The sequence below is a fragment of the Mixophyes fleayi genome, chromosome 6 (assembly GCF_038048845.1).
Source record: "Mixophyes fleayi isolate aMixFle1 chromosome 6, aMixFle1.hap1, whole genome shotgun sequence".
NCBI classification, from domain to species: Eukaryota; Metazoa; Chordata; class Amphibia; order Anura; family Limnodynastidae; genus Mixophyes; species Mixophyes fleayi.
Window position 1 is genome coordinate 62,012,928 of NC_134407.1, and position 18,974 is coordinate 62,031,901.

An 18,974-nucleotide genomic window follows, 5' to 3' on the forward strand; every position below is an offset into this window, starting at 1 on the left:
TAGTTACAACATTCATGTTACTTCCATATACTTGATATTTTCAAAATCAATGTCACTGGTAAATTTTGCTGTATAAGTTTCCTTTACCCCACCTCAAGCAAATGCAATATCGGATCCAGGGGAGTTCCATGCTTGGGGAGTCTAACACCCTTTTTCTCTGGGCAACTGCTTGTAGCCACACACTATATTCTTGTCCCTGTCAGCTGAGGAGCAGACAGAGATCCTGGCCGGTTGCTTTGTTTGTGTTTTAAGGACAATCAGAGCAGCCGAGCAGCATCCTCTGCCCAGTCTCTGCCAAAAGGAACATATATATATTGTGTGGTTACAGGCAGTTGCACAGAGAAAAAGGGGCGTAGCACTAAATCCCCTCCAAAAAAAAATCTAGGGCCGCTCCCTGAGCAAATCATCATCATCATCATCATCACCATTTATTTATATAGCACCACTGATTCCGCAGCGCTGTACAGAGAACTCATTCACATCAGTCCCTGCTCCATTGGAGCTTACAATCTAAATTCCCTAACATACACACACAGACAGACAGACAGAGAGAGAGACTAGGGTCAATTTTGATAGCAGCCAATTAACTTACCAGTATGGGGTTTTTTTGGAGTGTGGGAGGAAACCGGAGCACCCAAATGTAACCAATATCTTGAATGGATAAAACTATTGCAGCGACAAAGCTAAATTGCACAGCCTAATGTGCACATACTCTGTGCAGTCTTGCACAGAACCTTTGCATAAAGTCCTTTTTAGCCACCTTTGCACAAACACAGGGAAAGAGAGACACAGTAGATTGGTGGCCAGGGTGGCTGTGTAATTTAGAACATACTTTTTCACTCCACTTCACAAACTCTACCCTTCTAAAAGAGAGATTAGACTCAATCAAATGACTGATGTAAATGAGTTCTCTGTACAGAGCTGCAGAATGATTGGTGCTATATAAACAGCTGATGATGATGATGCATCAATGCCAGAATTAGCATAACCATTCATCACTGGCATGTGCACGCGCCACCAATTCAGTGCTGCACTAAACAGGACATACCTCTCAACATTCCTACCGCGCGGTAAATCTGTCTGTGGGCAGGACAGAGCCCTTAAATGGGGACTGCCCAGCCTAAATCAGGACAGTTGGAAGGTATGCTTCTAGTGTCTGTAGGAGAGAGATAGTTTGTAGAGCATCTAATAAGCAAAACATATGTTAATAGGACTGCTATAGTCACATTACATGAGGAGAAGAGGTACCCCACTGAGAGCAGATGAGCTGGTCAGGTGAGGCAGGAATACAGCAGAGAAATCAAAGCAATAGAAGTATGTTCTATACAATGTCAGGGAGCCAGAATAGGAGGTGAGGAGCAAGATCAAGAGCAAGCAGGTCATTGGGACCAGTGCAGACAAGACAGCTTACTGGGACCAGTGCAGACAAGACGGTGCTGGGACCAGTGCTGACAAGACAGCTTACTGGGACCAGTGCAGACAAGACAGCTTACTGGGACCAGTGCAGACAAGACAGGGTATTGGGACCAGTGCAGACAAGACAGGGTATTGGGACAAGTGCAGACAAGACACCTTACTGGGACCAGTGCAGACATGACAGCTTACTGGGACCAGTGCATACAAGACAGCTCATTGGGACCAGTGCAGACAAGACAGGGTATTGGGACCAGTGCAGACAAGACAGCTTACTGGGACCAGTGCAGACAAGACAGGGTACTGGAACCAGTGCAGACAAGACAGGGTGTTGGAATAAAAGACTTTTTACCTGTTCTGACGCTGACCAAGGTCTGAGTTTGAGGGGTATGTACTTGGAGGTGTGTCTGAGGTGGGGTGTGTTGTGATTGATGTTTGTGATCTTAAAGAATTGCTTTAACCACAAAAGGGTCTATGTCTATAGCAGCACAATCCACTATTTCTTCAACTTTGCTTTTTGTCTAATGTATACATTACCGGCTAATGTATATTAGCTGGAAACCGGATAAAAATGCATGAAATCGTGTGCTCTTTCAATGCATTTTAGTGATGCGTTTTCAGGGTGCTGCACTTTTACCAATACAATCCATTATACCAGTACTTAAATTTTAGAACACAGAGTTCAATACAATGTAGGAAACTTCATCTTTGACTCTTATCTGATGTATTTTCATGTGCTCTTCGTGCATGTATTAATGTGTGGAAAGTGCAGAAAAGGTGTGAACAAGTCCTTAAAGAAGCTCACAGAAGCTGGAAATTTAAATAATGTCTACTATTATAATGTATATACTATTCTAATGCACATACTTACCCTGTTTACAGTAGCTTGAAAATGAGTGCCCTGTCACACACAGCAAGTCACGGAAACACTGTACTTATAAAGTGACATGTTTTAAGGAAATTACGTATTTTGGAAATAAAACATGATTTGTTTGGCTCTTCTTGCTTGCAAATTACAACCAAGCATTTTACAATTTTTCATTATTATGTCTTCACAGGGGGTGCTGTTAATTAGAGCTTATGGATAATATAAAAAATTTTCAGCCCAACAAGCAGTTTGGTTGCTTCATGCCAAACAAAAAAAAGCAAATGCAGTCTTTTGTTCCGTTTGATGTCTATGACAGCACATTGATTTTCCAGAATGTTTATTTATGTAATTGTTATTTGTATAGTACCAAAATTATGCTGTTCTTTCCAGTGAAAAGCCACAGCTATGCGAGGTAGTAATTTTACCCTCCATGTGTTTAGACATTTTTATCAGTGTTGCCATTTCTTGTGCCTGTGTATATAACACAAACAGCACTTATATAGATCCAAATGGATGGACCTAAAGTACACACAATAAACCATAGAGTGAGCGCTGACCATGAGCATAGGACAACAAAGCATTCTTCATCCATGCTCACTTACGCATTCTCATGAGACTTTTCTTCAGATAGATCAATGATCTCCATTAGAATTGACATTTTTGTTGTATCATCATCATCATCATTTATTTATATAGCGCCACTAATTCCACAGTTGTATTCACCATGCTGTTAATGTAACAGACACAAGTTGACATTATGATGCTATTGTCTCTCATTAATGCTAATAGGGAGACTGGTGGTAGTATGGGATTGTTTAAGGATTTCATTTTGAAATGAAAATAATTTGGTGGCATCTAATAAAAATCGTTTGTGGAGATGAAATTGTGTAATGGAGCTGACTTCACGCACTTCCTCTGACTGCTGTATGAATCCTCAGAGCCCTCTGGATTACTGCGGAGAGGGAGGAGGAGAAAAGGGAAGTCTTGCTGTCCTATCTGGTGTCAGCCATTGACTACTCTTTCTATTTGTCCTGTCATGTTCTTATTGCAGAAATCCATTGACTACCATTTCTCCTCATACACCGGTGATCACCCCTTACTTGTGCACCCACACACCAGTATCCTCCCCTGACTTGTGCACCCACACACCGGTTCCCTCCCCTGACTTGTGCACCCACACACCTGTGCCATCCCCTGACTTGTGCACCCATACCGGTACCCTCCCCTGACTTGTGCACCCACACACCGGTATCCTCCCCTGACTTGTGCACCCACACACCGGTACCCTCCCCTGACTTGTGCACCCACACACCGGTTCCCTCCCCTGACTTGTGCACCCACACACCGGTTCCCTCCCCTGACTTGTGCACCCACACACCTGTGCCCTCCCATGACTTGTGCACCCATACCGGTACCCTCCCCTGACTTGTGCACCCACACACCGGTATCCTCCCCTGACTTGTGCACCCACACACCGGTACCCTCCCCTGACTTGTGCACCCACACACCGGTTCCCTCCCCTGACTTGTGCACCCACACACCGGTTCCCTCCCCTGACTTGTGCACCCACACACCTGTGCCCTCCCCTGACTTGTGCACCCACACACCTGTGCCCTCCCCTGACTTGTGCACCCACACACCTGTGCCCTCCCCTGACTTGTGCACCCATACCGGTACCCTCCCCTGACTTGTGCACCCACACACCGGTATCCTCCCCTGACTTGTGCACCCACACACCGGTTCCCTCCCCTGACTTGTGCACCCACACACCTGTGCCCTCCCCTGACTTGTGCACCCATACCGGTACCCTCCCCTGACTTGTGCACCCACACACCGGTATCCTCCCCTGACTTGTGCACCCACACACCGGTACCCTCCCCTGACTTGTGCACCCACACACCGGTTCCCTCCCCTGACTTGTGCACCCACACACCGGTTCCCTCCCCTGACTTGTGCACCCACACACCTGTGCCCTCCCATGACTTGTGCACCCATACCGGTACCCTCCCCTGACTTGTGCACCCACACACCGGTATCCTCCCCTGACTTGTGCACCCACACACCGGTACCCTCCCCTGACTTGTGCACCCACACACCGGTTCCCTCCCCTGACTTGTGCACCCACACACTGGTTCCCTCCCCTGACTTGTGCACCCACACACCTGTGCCCTCCCCTGACTTGTGCACCCACACACCTGTGCCCTCCCCTGACTTGTGCACCCACACACCTGTGCCCTCCCCTGACTTGTGCACCCATACCGGTACCCTCCCCTGACTTGTGCACCCACACACCGGTATCCTCCCCTGACTTGTGCACCCACACACCTGTGCCCTCCTCTGACTTGTGCACCCATACCGGTACCCTGCCCTGACTTGTGCACCCACACACCGGTATCCTCCCCTGACTTGTGCACCCACACACCGGTACCCTCCCCTGACTTGTGCACCCACACACCGGTTCCCTCCCCTGACTTGTGCACCCACACACCTGTGCCCTCCCCTGACTTGTGCACCCATACCGGTACCCTCCCCTGACTTGTGCACCCACACACCGGTATCCTCCCCTGACTTGTGCACCCACACACCTGTGCCCTCCCCTGACTTGTGCACCCACACACCTGTACCCTCCCCTGACTTGTGCACCCACACACCTGTGCCCTCCCCTGACTTGTGCACCCATACCGGTACCCTCCCCTGACTTGTGCACCCACACACCGGTATCCTCCCCTGACTTGTGCACCCACACACCGGTACCCTCCCCTGACTTGTGCACCCACGCACCGGTACCCTCCCCTGACTTGTGCACCCACACACCTGTGCCCTCCCCTGACTTGTGCACCCATACCGGTACCCTCCCCTGACTTGTGCACCCACACACCTGTGCCCTCCCCTGACTTGTGCACCCACACCGGTACCCTCCCCTGACTTGTGCACCCACACATCGGTACCCTCCCCTGACTTGCGCACCCACACACCTGTGCCCTTCCCTGACTTGTGCACCCACAACACCTGTGCCCTCCCCTGACTTGTGAACCGATATACCCGTGCCTTCCCATGACTTGTGCACCCACACACCGGTACCCTCCCCTGACTTGTGAACCCATACACTCGTGCCCTCCCCTGACTTGTGCACCCACACACCTGTGCCCTCCCCTGACTTGTGCACAAGTCAGGAATGAACTCAAACTCATATATTTATATATATATATATATATATATATATATATATATATATATATATATATGTATATATATATATATATATATATATGTATATATATATAGCAGGGTTCTGAACTCAAATTTAGAAATCAGAAGAGAAAATTCAAAGTCTGATACAAGGTAGTACAATGTGTGACCTTCAACAGCCATCTGTTTTGTTACAAAAACAAGATCTGTGTAGCTAACAGCAGCTAGCTATTTTGTTTTTAAATCTATGTGTACAGATTTGTGACAGATTAGTAAATATCCCTTTTTGATGCACAAAATAAGCGTTCCTTCATTTGTGAAACAGACATCCATTCAGTAATACTGAGCCTCATTTAAAAGGTTGTTTTTGGAAGCAAATTGAGTACTTTTAATTGGTCACTCAATTATATGATTTGTTATTGTAATGTTCAGCCTTGAATATGGTTTACATTCTATGGTGGAGATTTTCTATTTACATTTTAACTATATTGCATTCACTGTCAGCGTGACGCACTAGAGAAAGGATCTATTCTCTCATTGGGCCTGAATCATTAAGGAGAGCAAAGCATAAAAAAGGAGTAACTTTGCATCTGGGCAAAACCATGTTGCATTGGAGGGGGGTAAATTTAATATGTGGGGACAGATTTATAGTTGGGGTAAGGCATGTCCTATATATCGGTGTTGGCTAACCTTGGGACTTGTAGTTTCACAACACCTGGAGTGTCACAGGTTAGCCAACACTGTAACCTAGATCAACTTTAAATTTCAGTGTGAAAATAAAGCTATCAAGTATTTGTGTACTACATGAAAAACAGCCAGTATTTAACTTATGTGCAACATAATAAACTAATTTGCACCCCTTGCATTGTAACATGGTTTGCCCCGGAGAAAACTCTTTTTTGCCTTACTTTCCTTAATGACCCAAGTCCATTATGTTTATTTTTATCACTATGCAATCCAGTGGTCAAAGTGTAAATTTAGAAGTAGCAGTATGGACATTTTGAAGTTGCGGTGTGAAAAATGTAGTGGAAAAGTAAGTGAATCTAATCTGAAAGCTTTACAATGAAGGCATTAGGGAAAGTAGTCAGTATGGCATACTACCATATATACACCCCCCTTCAATCATTGGTACAATCCCCATTCTCCACAAATTTTGATACAACCTATAACTTAATTCTCAGACAACCTTGTGCATGAAAGGAATGGGGAAAGTCTAAGAAATGAATAAGTGTTTGCCAATATTTGAGTGCAGTGTTGGCCCTCCATTTATTGTACTACTCCATGTTGGCTAACCTGTGACACTCCAGGTGTTGTGAAACTACAAGTCCCAGCATGCTTTGCCAATATATAGCAGCTTATTGCTGGAAGGGTATGCTGGGACTTGTAGTTTCACAACACCTGGAGTGTCACAGGTTAGCCAACACTGCACTACTCCCTACTTTAGGTATTAAGCAGAGATCTGTCTTATGGGCAGTCAGCTATACCCCTTACTTATGTGGAAGTGGTATTGTTATACTCCAGGAAAGGGAGATAGCATAAAAATACAAAATATTATTTAAATTGCAAAGCTAAATTAAAATTATATTACATGTTCAATATTTTACTTTATTTTTTTCATGTGTCTCTGTGACTTTTATATGTCCATTTAGGTCAGGAATTTGAACTGTCAAAGTTTTGAGTTGGACCCTTCATAATGTCACATCAAAATCAGTACAGAAATTGGTCATGGCCCAATCCATCTGATAACACCCATTTTTCTTTACAGTGACCATGACCCCAAATCGGACAGCTCTGCTTCTCCTATCTACTGAAATTCGAGAATGCAGAATGAAAAGTGTTTGGCGTAGGCATCAAGGTGACGAACATGGCAGATTATATCTGGTCAATAAAAGAGACAAATCCAAGTCACATTTTTTCATTTTGTTTTTATTAATATTTTTGTCATTTTTGGTATAGCTCAAAATTCTTGCAAAATAAAATATCTTGTCTTCCCCCCTCTTTTAATAAAATAAATAAATAAAATTACTTGGAAACTGCAACAACAGTTTTGCTCTCTAGCAACAAATCTTAGACAAAATAAAAATATAAAACAAAAATTTGGATGCTCTAAGAAAGTAAACAAAGATCTGAAAACCATTTGAATTCTAATAAGAAACAAAGCAACAATCAATCTACTGTATAAGGTAATGGAGGTATCTTTATTTACCAAAACATAAGAAAAATGTATTGACCAATGAAATGTGTGATTTTGATAAATCTAGTGCAAGTTACTTGTCAGTATGATGTGATCATGTGACAAGTTATATTCCCATCAGCGAAATGTTGGTTAAAAGTGCACTCTCAAAGATAGACTGAGAGCTCGTTCACACCTATCGGCTGTAAATGCACTTTTTATGCACCAAAGCATGAAAAATAGGGTGAATGGTTCCTTACGGCCTCTTATCCACCATTGTGTTCTAAAATTTTAACAGTGTTTTTAAATTTTAGATTGTGACACAACCTATTTTTCATGCGTTAGAACGTGCTACCAGTAGCTTGTCTTGGTAAAAGTGCAGCGTATCAGAAGCTCATGGGAAAATCTATTAAAAACACATGAGTAAAACGCGCTTTGAGGTGCTCTTCATGCATTTTACCCATTTTACCAAAACATAGGTATGAACGAGCTCTCAGGGTTACAGTAAACATCTCATCATCTCAACTAACCTGCCGATTGTTGAACTGATATGAGAAAGAATTCAGGATCTGACCTGCTGTGCCTACAGATTGGGTTGAAGAAAGTCATGTATGTGGTGTATTTTTGGCGAGGTCCTTTCCTTAAATCCACATAACATAAATACATATATTTCTTCACTTCACTTCCAATCGGTGTAAATTTTGTGGCTATTAATAGTTCCATACATGTATAAAGTAGCATAATATAGTAATAACACAGTGCAATGTGTACAAATATGCTATAACGTAACCCATAGCTACCAATCAGATGATAGCTGTTACCAGGGCCGGTGCTAGGGTCCACGGCGCCCTAGGCATTTTTAAAAAAGTGGTGCCCCCCCCCCCCCCCCCCCCCCCCCCCGCAAAAATCGCCTCCCTCCTCCCTCCTCCCTCCTCTCCTTACCTTGTCTCACCACCGCCGCCTCTCTACTCCATCTCCTCCCCTCCACTCACTGACACTAGTAAGTGGAGGGGAGGAGACGGAGCAGAGAGGCGGCGGTGGTGACAAAATAGCCTCTTCCCCCCCTCCCCGTGCATCTGAATGCTGTGCGGCGGCCGTGACAGGTAACCTTGCCTAATGGGAGCGCCGGGCCTGGCTGTTACTTTACAAAAAGGAAAACTATATCTATTTGTATGTTACAGGATTTTACTTGTGGACATGGCACCATATTATTAATAGAGATGTTCAGGCTCGGTTCCCCGAGAACCAAACACAACCGAACTTAGCAGATCCGAGTACTGAGTAGTCTTTGTTTGAAAGTGTATGAAAATAATATTGTAACCTGTGAGGTGGTCAAAATTGACAGACAATGACTTGAAATTAGTGTTATTGAGGTTAATAATAATGTAGGGGGAAAAAAGCAGAAATATGTGATTTTAACAAAAAAAAAAATAAGGATTTTAAAAACAAAATAGGGATGCAAAACCAAAACCAAAACACACAAGGGTGGTTTTGCCAAAACCAAAACCGAAACACGACGTTAATCCAGATCCAAAACCAAAACCAGAACACGGGGGTCAGTGAACATCTCTAATTATTAAATGTTTTTTTGTTATTGTGCTTTTTTCATACAAGTCTGATCAACAGTACAGAATATGTTATTCCCTATAATACACAATGGGACTTATTTTATAACCTGGCATAAGAAGCAATGATACAACCTATAGGAAACAGTAAGACGTCCGCTTACCGTTCCTCTACTACATTACGCTGCTAAAAGCCGTTATCTTTGATGACATCACTGCCACTTATACAAATATTAGTACATTTTGTTAGTACTAGATCAGTATTTCAGGGGTTCCCAAATATATTTATTTTTCCTAAAGAAAAAAAATATATCATTAATTGATTTTGTAATTGGAAATCTTTGACTTAAAATGTTTAGCATCCATTTGATTGACAGGAATGATGGAAATTGACAGATATAACTGAATTACTGTATGTACACCCAGTGAAGCAACGGTTAGCATAAAGACTAGGAAGAATGCATCTCTCTGGAGTGTCATGTTTTCTGCTTCTGGGATATGGGAGCTCTATGGAATAAGGTTACCCTGGCATAAATGGGTATATGGGAATAATAGGGAATATTGACAGTGAAAAGTTAGAGGTAAACGCTTTAAGACTTGGGGCTAGATTTACTAAGCTGCGGGTTTGAAAAAGTGGAGATGTTGCCTATAGCAATCAATCAGATTCTAGCTGTCATTTTGTAGAAGGTACTAAATAAATGAAAGCTAAAATCTGATTGGTTGCTATAGGCAACATCCCCACTTTTTCAAACCCGCAGCTTAGTAAATCTAGCCCTAGATGTTAATGTACAATATATGGAAAAAAACCATAAAATATAGAACAATGTCTATGCCAAGTTTATTCCAATGATTTTCATATACATAATTAGACTTGTCACTTCGATAGGAACCTAAAGTGTCTTGAAAAACTAAAACAATAACTTGATTAGTGTGCTGGGTGTAAATAAGAAGGGAGCTTTACTCTCTGGTAATGTGTCAGGGAACCTTAGGACAACTTTAATTCATTGGCTTGAACATGTCTTCCTGCAGCGTTCACTAAGTATATTGGATTATCTTTCCTCAATACTACTCAATACAAAATGCAACTAATATTTTATTTCAAAAATAATTTTTTACCTAAATCCTTAAACAGTGCTAAGTAGGTATATATTGTAATATTGAATTGACATTCTGGGTCATTAATGAAGTACGGCAGAATCACTTGCCTACAGAAGCTGAGTCTGCCTGCATTTGACATGATTGCACCTGCCTGTGCACTTTGTGATGGGTAATGTGAGCGAAAGCAAAAAATAGGCTTTAAACATGGAGATTTTAGGGTTGTCAGACATAACTTGCTTTGCCACCACTACCATACAAACTATAAAAAAAAGCCCAAATGCCAGATCAGCCCTGCTGACGAGCCCTCTTACTTCTTTGTCTGTTGGCTAACTCCATCCATACTACTCAACCCAGTACAGTATTATGCAGTGGCCCGGACACACAACTATTTTATTAAAGATAGTTCTGGGAGGCTGATAGTCCGCTAAATCAAAATTGGGGGAGACAGGTTCAGCCAATAATATTGCCAGGCAGCCCTTCTGCAAAATGCCCAAATTAACAGCTCGATAGTTTTTAATGAGTTGCGGCCAATGAAATACAGGTAATCAATGCTTAGATATTTTGACCAAGCTGCATAGAAGCACAACCCGTTCTACGATCGCAGACCTGTAGTAGCCAGCAGGCATGTCACAGATGTATTACACAAGTATGCACTCAAACAAAACTGTCACACTTCACTGCATGGTGCCTTATAATATGGTGCCAGATAATCCTCATTGTCTTTTTAAAATTTTTGTATGATCAATTGGGAAACTGCTGGTCACTTATGTAGTGCAATGCCTACATATTCCATTGCACAGAAAAGTTAGTGTGGGATGGACGATTGTGCACCATGCTTTAAAATCAGTGTTTGTAGAGTGTATGAGAACTAGTTCTGGAGCCTCATTCATTACTATGTGTATGTAGAGAAGTTAAAGTGATACTTTTCAAATGCAGTGTAGAATTTTCCAAGTCTAAGGATAAGTGTAAACTGCCGAGTCCTGCTTGTCCGGGTATTTTGAGGACACAGCGTTCATTTAATGTATATATAATGCGCAACACCTATGTTAGGAATGCCACAGCATTACTATAACAGTATGATATTGAGAATTTATAAATGAAGAAAAGATAAATCTCAGATTTGCACCTTAACTCTTGCTAAATTGCAGTAACAGACCAGTGCTGTACTACCTCACTCAGAACCGTAGGGGTCTAAAGGGAATTTTTCATGTCAGGTATACACAGAGGGCATTATAGTGCCATAAGGAGCTGAAGAAGTGAAGCCCATCTTGCTGGTAATTTATGGCCTGTAGTGAAGTGTGAACCTGAACCAGGCAATGTATATACAGTTCTCTCTCTCAATCAGGGGCCAGCTCACTGCCAGGAATGACCTCAATGAAACTTTCTGGGAAATAACATAAAGGGTCATTTAACAGAGTGAATTTATCAGAACAGCTTCAATGATGTGAAACTGTGCATTCTGTACATCTGATGGAAATTTATACTATTATGTTTTTATCACCATGAATTATAGTTTAGTAAACAATCTATTTTTTCATCTTTTTATTTTTGCTTGGGTAAACAACGGGTACACCCAGATCAATATATATTTGAAGAAATATTGATTGGGAATCCAATATATAAAGTTCTGCATTTTTCGTGATACTTTTAACACTAAATACAAGTATGAATAAAAATGTGGCTCTCTGTACAGATTCAGCTATGCCCTTGTGCATCGCTGGACAGTTTCAGAAACATAAGCCATGATTCTAAATGCTGAATGTAGTCTCTGAGAATTTTTTTATTCGCTTAATAAAGATACCCAAAACTTTAAATGTAGGATTGGAAAGTGTCCAGGATGTTAACATAAGAGATGGTGTTTTATTTAGCTGGTGTGTGTGCTATTCAAATGATCCCTGAACCTGTCAATGGCATATTGCAGCTATGTTACAGTTTGCATCTCTCCTGCATCCTTCCCTCTATATGAGAATGAGAAGAACATATGATAATCCTCCACTGTGTACATATGTTGTTCAATATGCTAATGTAGATGCATATAAACATTGTTTGACTTTACTGATAATATCTTGAATTCTAAAATAAATATCTCTCTAGGGTTGTACACACAGGCACTCTTTGTGGTGTATTGCACCTGAGCTATGTTCACCTTAGCTTCAACCGCTTTTAAAACAGATTGTCTTTGTGTGCTGACAGCGTTTACTATAGGGATCAACACTTTCTGAGCACTTGATGGGCCAAAAATAGAAGCTGCATTCCTCGTCTGTGGAGTGTTTGGAAAGTGACAGGGTGTACTCACAGCGTGCTTACAGTAGGGATTGATTTTATTGATATATTTTAACAGTTGTACAAGCTGCGGTAAATGCAGCCTAGGTGGAACATACCAAGCTCAACATGTGCATGCCCTAAAACAGGCAAAGTCTGCTTATAAAGTGCATATAGACAGGTCTTAGGCGGGTGCACTTTGACTGTTTGACTGCAAATTTGACTGGTTTAATCGATTGGGCAAAACTCCAAAAAGCTTCAGAAACTTTCAGAAAACAAACTGTAGTATTTACTCACCTTCCATCTGCATTTCAAAAACTACATTTTAGAAAGTAGACTCTGAGTTTTAGGGTTTTTTGTTTTTTTTTTACTTTTTAAAGTAGAATCCTGAGCAATGGTATTCCAGTATACAAAGGGTAACACTTGGAGGAATTAAGAGTCATTTTCCCAGCATGTCCTAATCTTTTCAAAATATGCCTGTTTTTTGTAAGAACAAATTAGTGTCGTGCTTAACCGTTCTTAAAGAAACAATATTCATTTAAATTTTAGATTGTGAATATTTTGGATGTTACAGAAAAACAAGTTCTTACATGTTGGCAAACTACATAAAATGCAATTTGTTAGCTCTGAACACTGATTAATCATAGACAATGTGCACTTTTAACCAACACTTTCAATTGCAACATAAAGATACAGTTTCTTTAAATCCTTCTTCTACAGATGAGCTCAGGTATACCCACAATGCATTATGATGCAAGGCAACAATTATGGGAGTGTCAGACACAAAGGTATAGGCTGATAATCACTGGGAGAATTAAGAGGTGTGATCACATGGGGGGGGGGTATGAATATTAATTTAGAACATACAAAACAACTTGTTATTATGGATCCTTTCAAGCATCTGTCCCCCAGTGACTGTGTTATAGTGGCTGCTATGTGGGTTGGCCTTCTCTGTGTTATACCTGTTGTGTACCAATGATAACGCCTAAACTGGGCTAACTAAAGCTCCTTCATACTGGTTTCAACTTATAGACTAATCACTTGAACTAATTATAAATGTTTGGACAAGTCCAGCTGCCCTGGACATTACCCTGTGCTCTAAGCATTCATTATCTCATTACAGACCTCATTGAACGGAGAAGACAGGTGAGAGGTCTGTTTACATTTTATGGAGTGTTAGAACAAACCAGAGTGGGAAACAGGTGGTGCCAGCTCACAGCCTGGAAAGAAAGAAATTGGCTTCCTCTGGTGTAAAATGTTTGTTGTCACATGCTGAACCCTCAGCTAAGTGTTTGTGATGAAGCATTGTAGGAACAGGACACATTAAAAAGCTGGGAAGCACAGTGTGAAACTGTAACAAGTTTGAGCGCTTCAGTTTCTAGACTGGGGGATATTGCAACTCATTTGTTTAGTTTTTTTCAAGTGCAGCAACGGTCTGAGTGCACAAGCTGTTTCTCGTTCAAATGCACTGCATTCAAATGTACATCCCATCTCCAGATTGTCCTACAGAAAACATCTGTTCTGAGTGGCAGAAATATTTTCAAACTAAGTCAGCTGTCTTTGTACACAATAAACTATTGAAAATTGTAAATCTATTTTCTAAGAAAATGGTAATTCAAAAGGCTGTTTGTATTTTGTTTTTTTTAAAAATGATAAAGCTTTGACGATCTGGACATTTGACTTCATAATTAATTTGCTACGTACAGAAATTGTAAGTTTGCAGAGTCCTGGAACTCTTTGGGTGTATTGTTTAGTGCAGAAAATCCTTGTTTTAGCTTCAGAAAGCGGCCTGTGCTGTGGAAAGTAAAAGACTCTGGCTTCTTCCAGGCAAAGGATTTCTTTAGTACCTGTATAAGTAGGCAGTTTCTGTACATCAGCAGGCATCAATCACTTTAAAAGCCAATCAGCCTTCACCATCTTCCTCTGAGATTGCATTAAGAAAACACTTCCTAATTTAGGAAGCGATTCACTGACAAATGCACACAGGCTTTAAAGACGGTGCAACGCGGCTCAGCAGGTGCAAAGTGGCCCCTCCTCCCATCTGCCTCCCATGTTTAAAGCACTAAGTTTATTGGCAGTTTTCCCCAAACACATAAATAAGATAAATAGGTGAACACTACGTCACCCAAAAATTAACTCTTTCTTCTAACAAGCTGATGGATCGATTTGTAAGCGTTTCTATGTCACCTGCCAACTTATAGCCAAAGAGTTTCATTGCTGGTTCACAGACATCCTGAACCACCTGGGCTAATTTGAAGGGTATGCTGAAACGCCACTTCTCAAACTGTTCTGATGAGTTCTTTTGCGTAGAGTAGATGCCATTACTGTCTTGGGAAGCTTGGGTGTTCTTGGTAATCCACTCCTCTACCTGTGGTGTAAGTGTAATCCCAGCAAACTTGTACATTTCTTTGGCCTTTTGAAGAGGGAACCTAGCAATGTCTTCATATCGTATCAGCATGTAACGTCCTCGGAGCCACTCTGGTTGTCTCAATCCTAGCTCTGCAGACAAACGGATGTTCTCACAGTTACCCCTCAATTTTTGGACCTCATCTTCATGTATGGGGGCTGCACCCTCCAACGCCCACTTTTTCCATGATTCATATTTGCCAGAGAATGCTACCATGCGTGATGCCAGAACAGCACGTGGGTCACGCACTAGTTGTATGATCCTCATGTCAAGGCGTGGGTCTTCTACTAGAGTACGTAGGAACTCCAACTGTCTGATACGTACTGCTTTAACAGCGATATGCTCTTTATTCAAGCACGCCTCCATTGCCAGTGTCATGTTAAGAGGACCACATCGGCGATTCTTGCAATGGTACTTCTCAAATACTTTTTTCAAAAAGGGAGTACACACCGGGTCTTCACATAAAGACTTGCTGGAGCCCCTACGGAACATGAACCTGGTAAGGTGGTTTTCAGGAATTGGCGAAATAAAGTTTTCCAGGATGTAAAGATCACAAAGGAGAAGTTGCTGAAGAACATCTCTGTAAACAATTGCTGAACCGACTGCATTGGCGCCGATAGACTCAAATGACACCGTTCTTTCAATATGCCAAAGTGGCTCAAACAAATAAAAGATATTTCCCTGCTGGTTAAAGAACTCTCCAACAAAAGACGAGCCTGTGCGTGTAGTGGCCATCAGAAGTATATGTCTTCGAGGAGTTTTTGGAAGCTCTGCGACAAATGGGTTTCTTCCTCCAAATTGTAGCGTGACATTCGCCAATTGTTTCCTAAACTGAGAGAAGGCAGAGTCCAACTCACTAAGGGACAGCAAGGAACCATTCTCTGAATATGCAATATTGGAGTCTGTGCTGTTGACCTCAAATATGTTTTGCTGCATCTGCTTCAGGTTAAGTTTGTCCGACACTCTGCAAACAAAAACAAAATCACAATGATTAAAACAGGATAGTGGCATTTTTCCATCTTAACCAACATGTATTTTTGCATTTCCTAAATATGCAATTTAAACTTTATAAATAAACTTTAAAATAAACCAAATAATGCCACTGTGATTAACATTGTTGTGTGGCAGCCCTGTGGAGTGGGGTTTGACTCTGACCCAGTATATGTGTAGATTTTGCATATTGTCCCTGTGTTTACCTGGGTTTCCTTCCTTCTGATTTTCTAAACAGTACAGAAATAATGGTAGATTAATTAGGTTTTTGAATTGGCCTTGGTGTGTGCGTTTGTGTAAAAGAACATATATTGTAAGTTCTACTGGGGCATGGGCAAATGTGCCTGAATGAAAAGTCCTAGGTCAGCATAGTGCTATATAACATGTGAGCACTATATATAAAACATATAATATATATAACATGTGAGCACTATACAAATAAAGGATAACAATACTTTACACTTTGAGCCACCGAAAACCAAAATAAAATGTGCAAAATATTCCAATTATTAATGCCAAAGAAGCGTTACATAAGCTTTAGTCATGTATTCTGAAACATTACTATCTGAAAACAAATATTTGTATTTATAAGCAATGGTTGTAAACTTCAATTACACCTGCAGATTAATCAGAATGGACAACACTGTCAGAATGAAGCAACATTCTGATCATTTATACACATTAAAAAATGAGTGATCTGATGCATATATTATTAATGTCAGAAAAATTTGCTCTGAAATGACTGTCGTCCAATAGGAGCAGATCCTATAAGTACTTGGCCTCTTAAAGGGGAACATCACAGAGCAATGTAGCATATGGAAGCAACTAAGATAAGAGTGCTTGTCCCATACCATGCCTAGCACTGCACAGGATGCCTCCTTTAAGTGTAAGGCATATCTCTGGGCTAGAAAATTTTAGCCTGGGGGCAAGACCTGACTCAGCAGCCTGTTAGGAACTTTTTAAAGGAAAAAAATACAGGTGGCCCAGTGACCACGCCCAGGGTAACCCACTGTGGGACCAGCCTGGGGGGCAGATGACCCCCTGCCCCCCAGCCCAGCCTGCCCCTGCCTCTGAGATGCCAGAGGGACCTCATGGAGATATGGACATTTATAGATTGATCATGCTGTGACCTAATTTGTCCACATCTTCTATACAGTAATTTCTGGATGTGAAAGTATATCAAAATAAAGAATATGTATAAAAAAAAGGACAGAAAAATATTATTAATACCCAGAGGGTCATTTAACATGTTTGGCACTAGCATAGATTCCATGATTTTGACATAACTACACCTGGTTATGTAGCCTGTTGTGTGACCAGTATGGCACCTTTGCAAGGTAAGATGGATAAGGTAGCGTGGCTGTTTTATTGGGCAGAATAAAGCATTATTAGCCTTGACATGCTCTTTTATACTAAAAGATGAGTTGGAAGTATTAGTCGACACAGGCCCAGTACTAGGATGACAGTATTGAAGGGGTGGAAGGTTGACCCTGCTATTATCCTCTCACCACCTTGTTTTCTAATGCATACCTGCCATCAGAATGTTTTTTTTTTTATTTCAAATTACTGTTGAACATATGTATTTTATCTATACATGGTGGAGAATGAAGCCATGCAGCACTGTAGTGTTTAAGGTGGGAGAAGGTGAGGTAAAAACATAAATGGAAGAGTTGTTTAACCACTGCTGGTCAAGAAGAGGGGCACAAATGGTAAAATTCAACATACTGTTTAATTTAGGTACATGTTTTATAGAAATGTTAGTAGATCTCACATATGCTACAATTCCATTTTATAAAAAGCATGAAGTTATTTTAATGATTTGAACAAACTCAATGTCGTAGAGTTGTCCCTGTGTGTAAAGCTGGGTACACACTACACTGTTTTCATCCAATAATCGGCTCAAACAGCCGACATACGACCGCTCGTTCAAAAGTCGGGTCAGTGTGTGTAGTGACACGATGGTCGAAAGTCTGCCCAAATGGACGATTATCGCCTCATTTGGTTGGTCGTACCGTTTAATATTTTCGGTCCAATCTCGTTTCCGCTGTACAGTATGTATAAACTTCCGACTGATCCACAATAGTGAGTACGAAATTACAGTCATTGCTCACGACAACATGGCTGTAAAAAGTCGCTAAAGGGACTTCCTCTCTTCCCTTTATCGTCCTAAACAAGGCTAGTGTGTATGCAGTCCATGGACCGAGCGATCAGATCATCGATCGCATGTAAAATCGCTCTGCATAAAAAGTTGGTCGAAATTTCTGTAGTGTGTACCTAGCTTTAGTGTATCATTCAAGGAAAGAGATATAAAGAATCACAAGAATAATATTTGATGTAAATGCTACATGTGATTGTAGTATGGATCTATTTAGACATTGTGCTGATGTAGACATTCTATAGTAATCAACAGCTGGATTTCTTCAGAGAGGTTTTAAATGTGTCCAAACACATTGTTGTAGCTAAAAAATATTTCACAGTAATATAACAAAATAACAATGTGCATAGCTAGCTCTACCAGTCATCTGAAACCATATAAATCCAGAGACTGCACACTGCAGCTCACACAATTCAGCAGAGACAAACCTACAGCAAATCCTGCAGAAGGGTCCATCTCTGCCAGGCCATAGTAACTAGCATAGCAACTTGTGCTCTAATTGGTTGGTTACTAGCACTAGATTATTCCACATTCCATTCAGAGTTCACTGTAAAGGCACCCAGCATACTGATCACAGATTGTTTCCTAATAATTACTATGACCTACAGTTCTTCTAGAAGTCTAGCAAAGCGTTGTGGGTAGTGGGAGCAGCATTCACATGAAGATGTATAATATTGAGAAGACTGCAGTTAATTCGTTCTTTTGAGAAATTTTTTGGGCTATTAGGGGAATTAATATTGTGTAACATTGGGGCCATTATTATGATACATTAATGTTATATAATATGTTTCACATATTTTGCATGCTGAGCCTTTATAACTATATATATATATTATTACTATTATGGTATTAAC

General features: G+C 41.2%; 1 protein-coding gene across 2 annotated transcripts in view; it reads right to left on the reverse strand.

Annotated features, from left to right (window-relative positions):
• Positions 1-13,205: 13,205 nt before the first annotated feature.
• CHST3 (carbohydrate sulfotransferase 3) overlaps positions 13,206-18,974 on the reverse strand; it is a 96,684-nt gene continuing 90,915 nt past the window's right edge. For both annotated transcript variants that reach the window (XM_075216712.1, XM_075216713.1), the window contains one exon: positions 13,206-15,939. In XM_075216712.1, the coding sequence (XP_075072813.1) occupies positions 14,685-15,939 (1,255 nt within the window). In that variant the 3' untranslated portion in view covers positions 13,206-14,684. The remainder of the gene's footprint in view (positions 15,940-18,974) is intronic.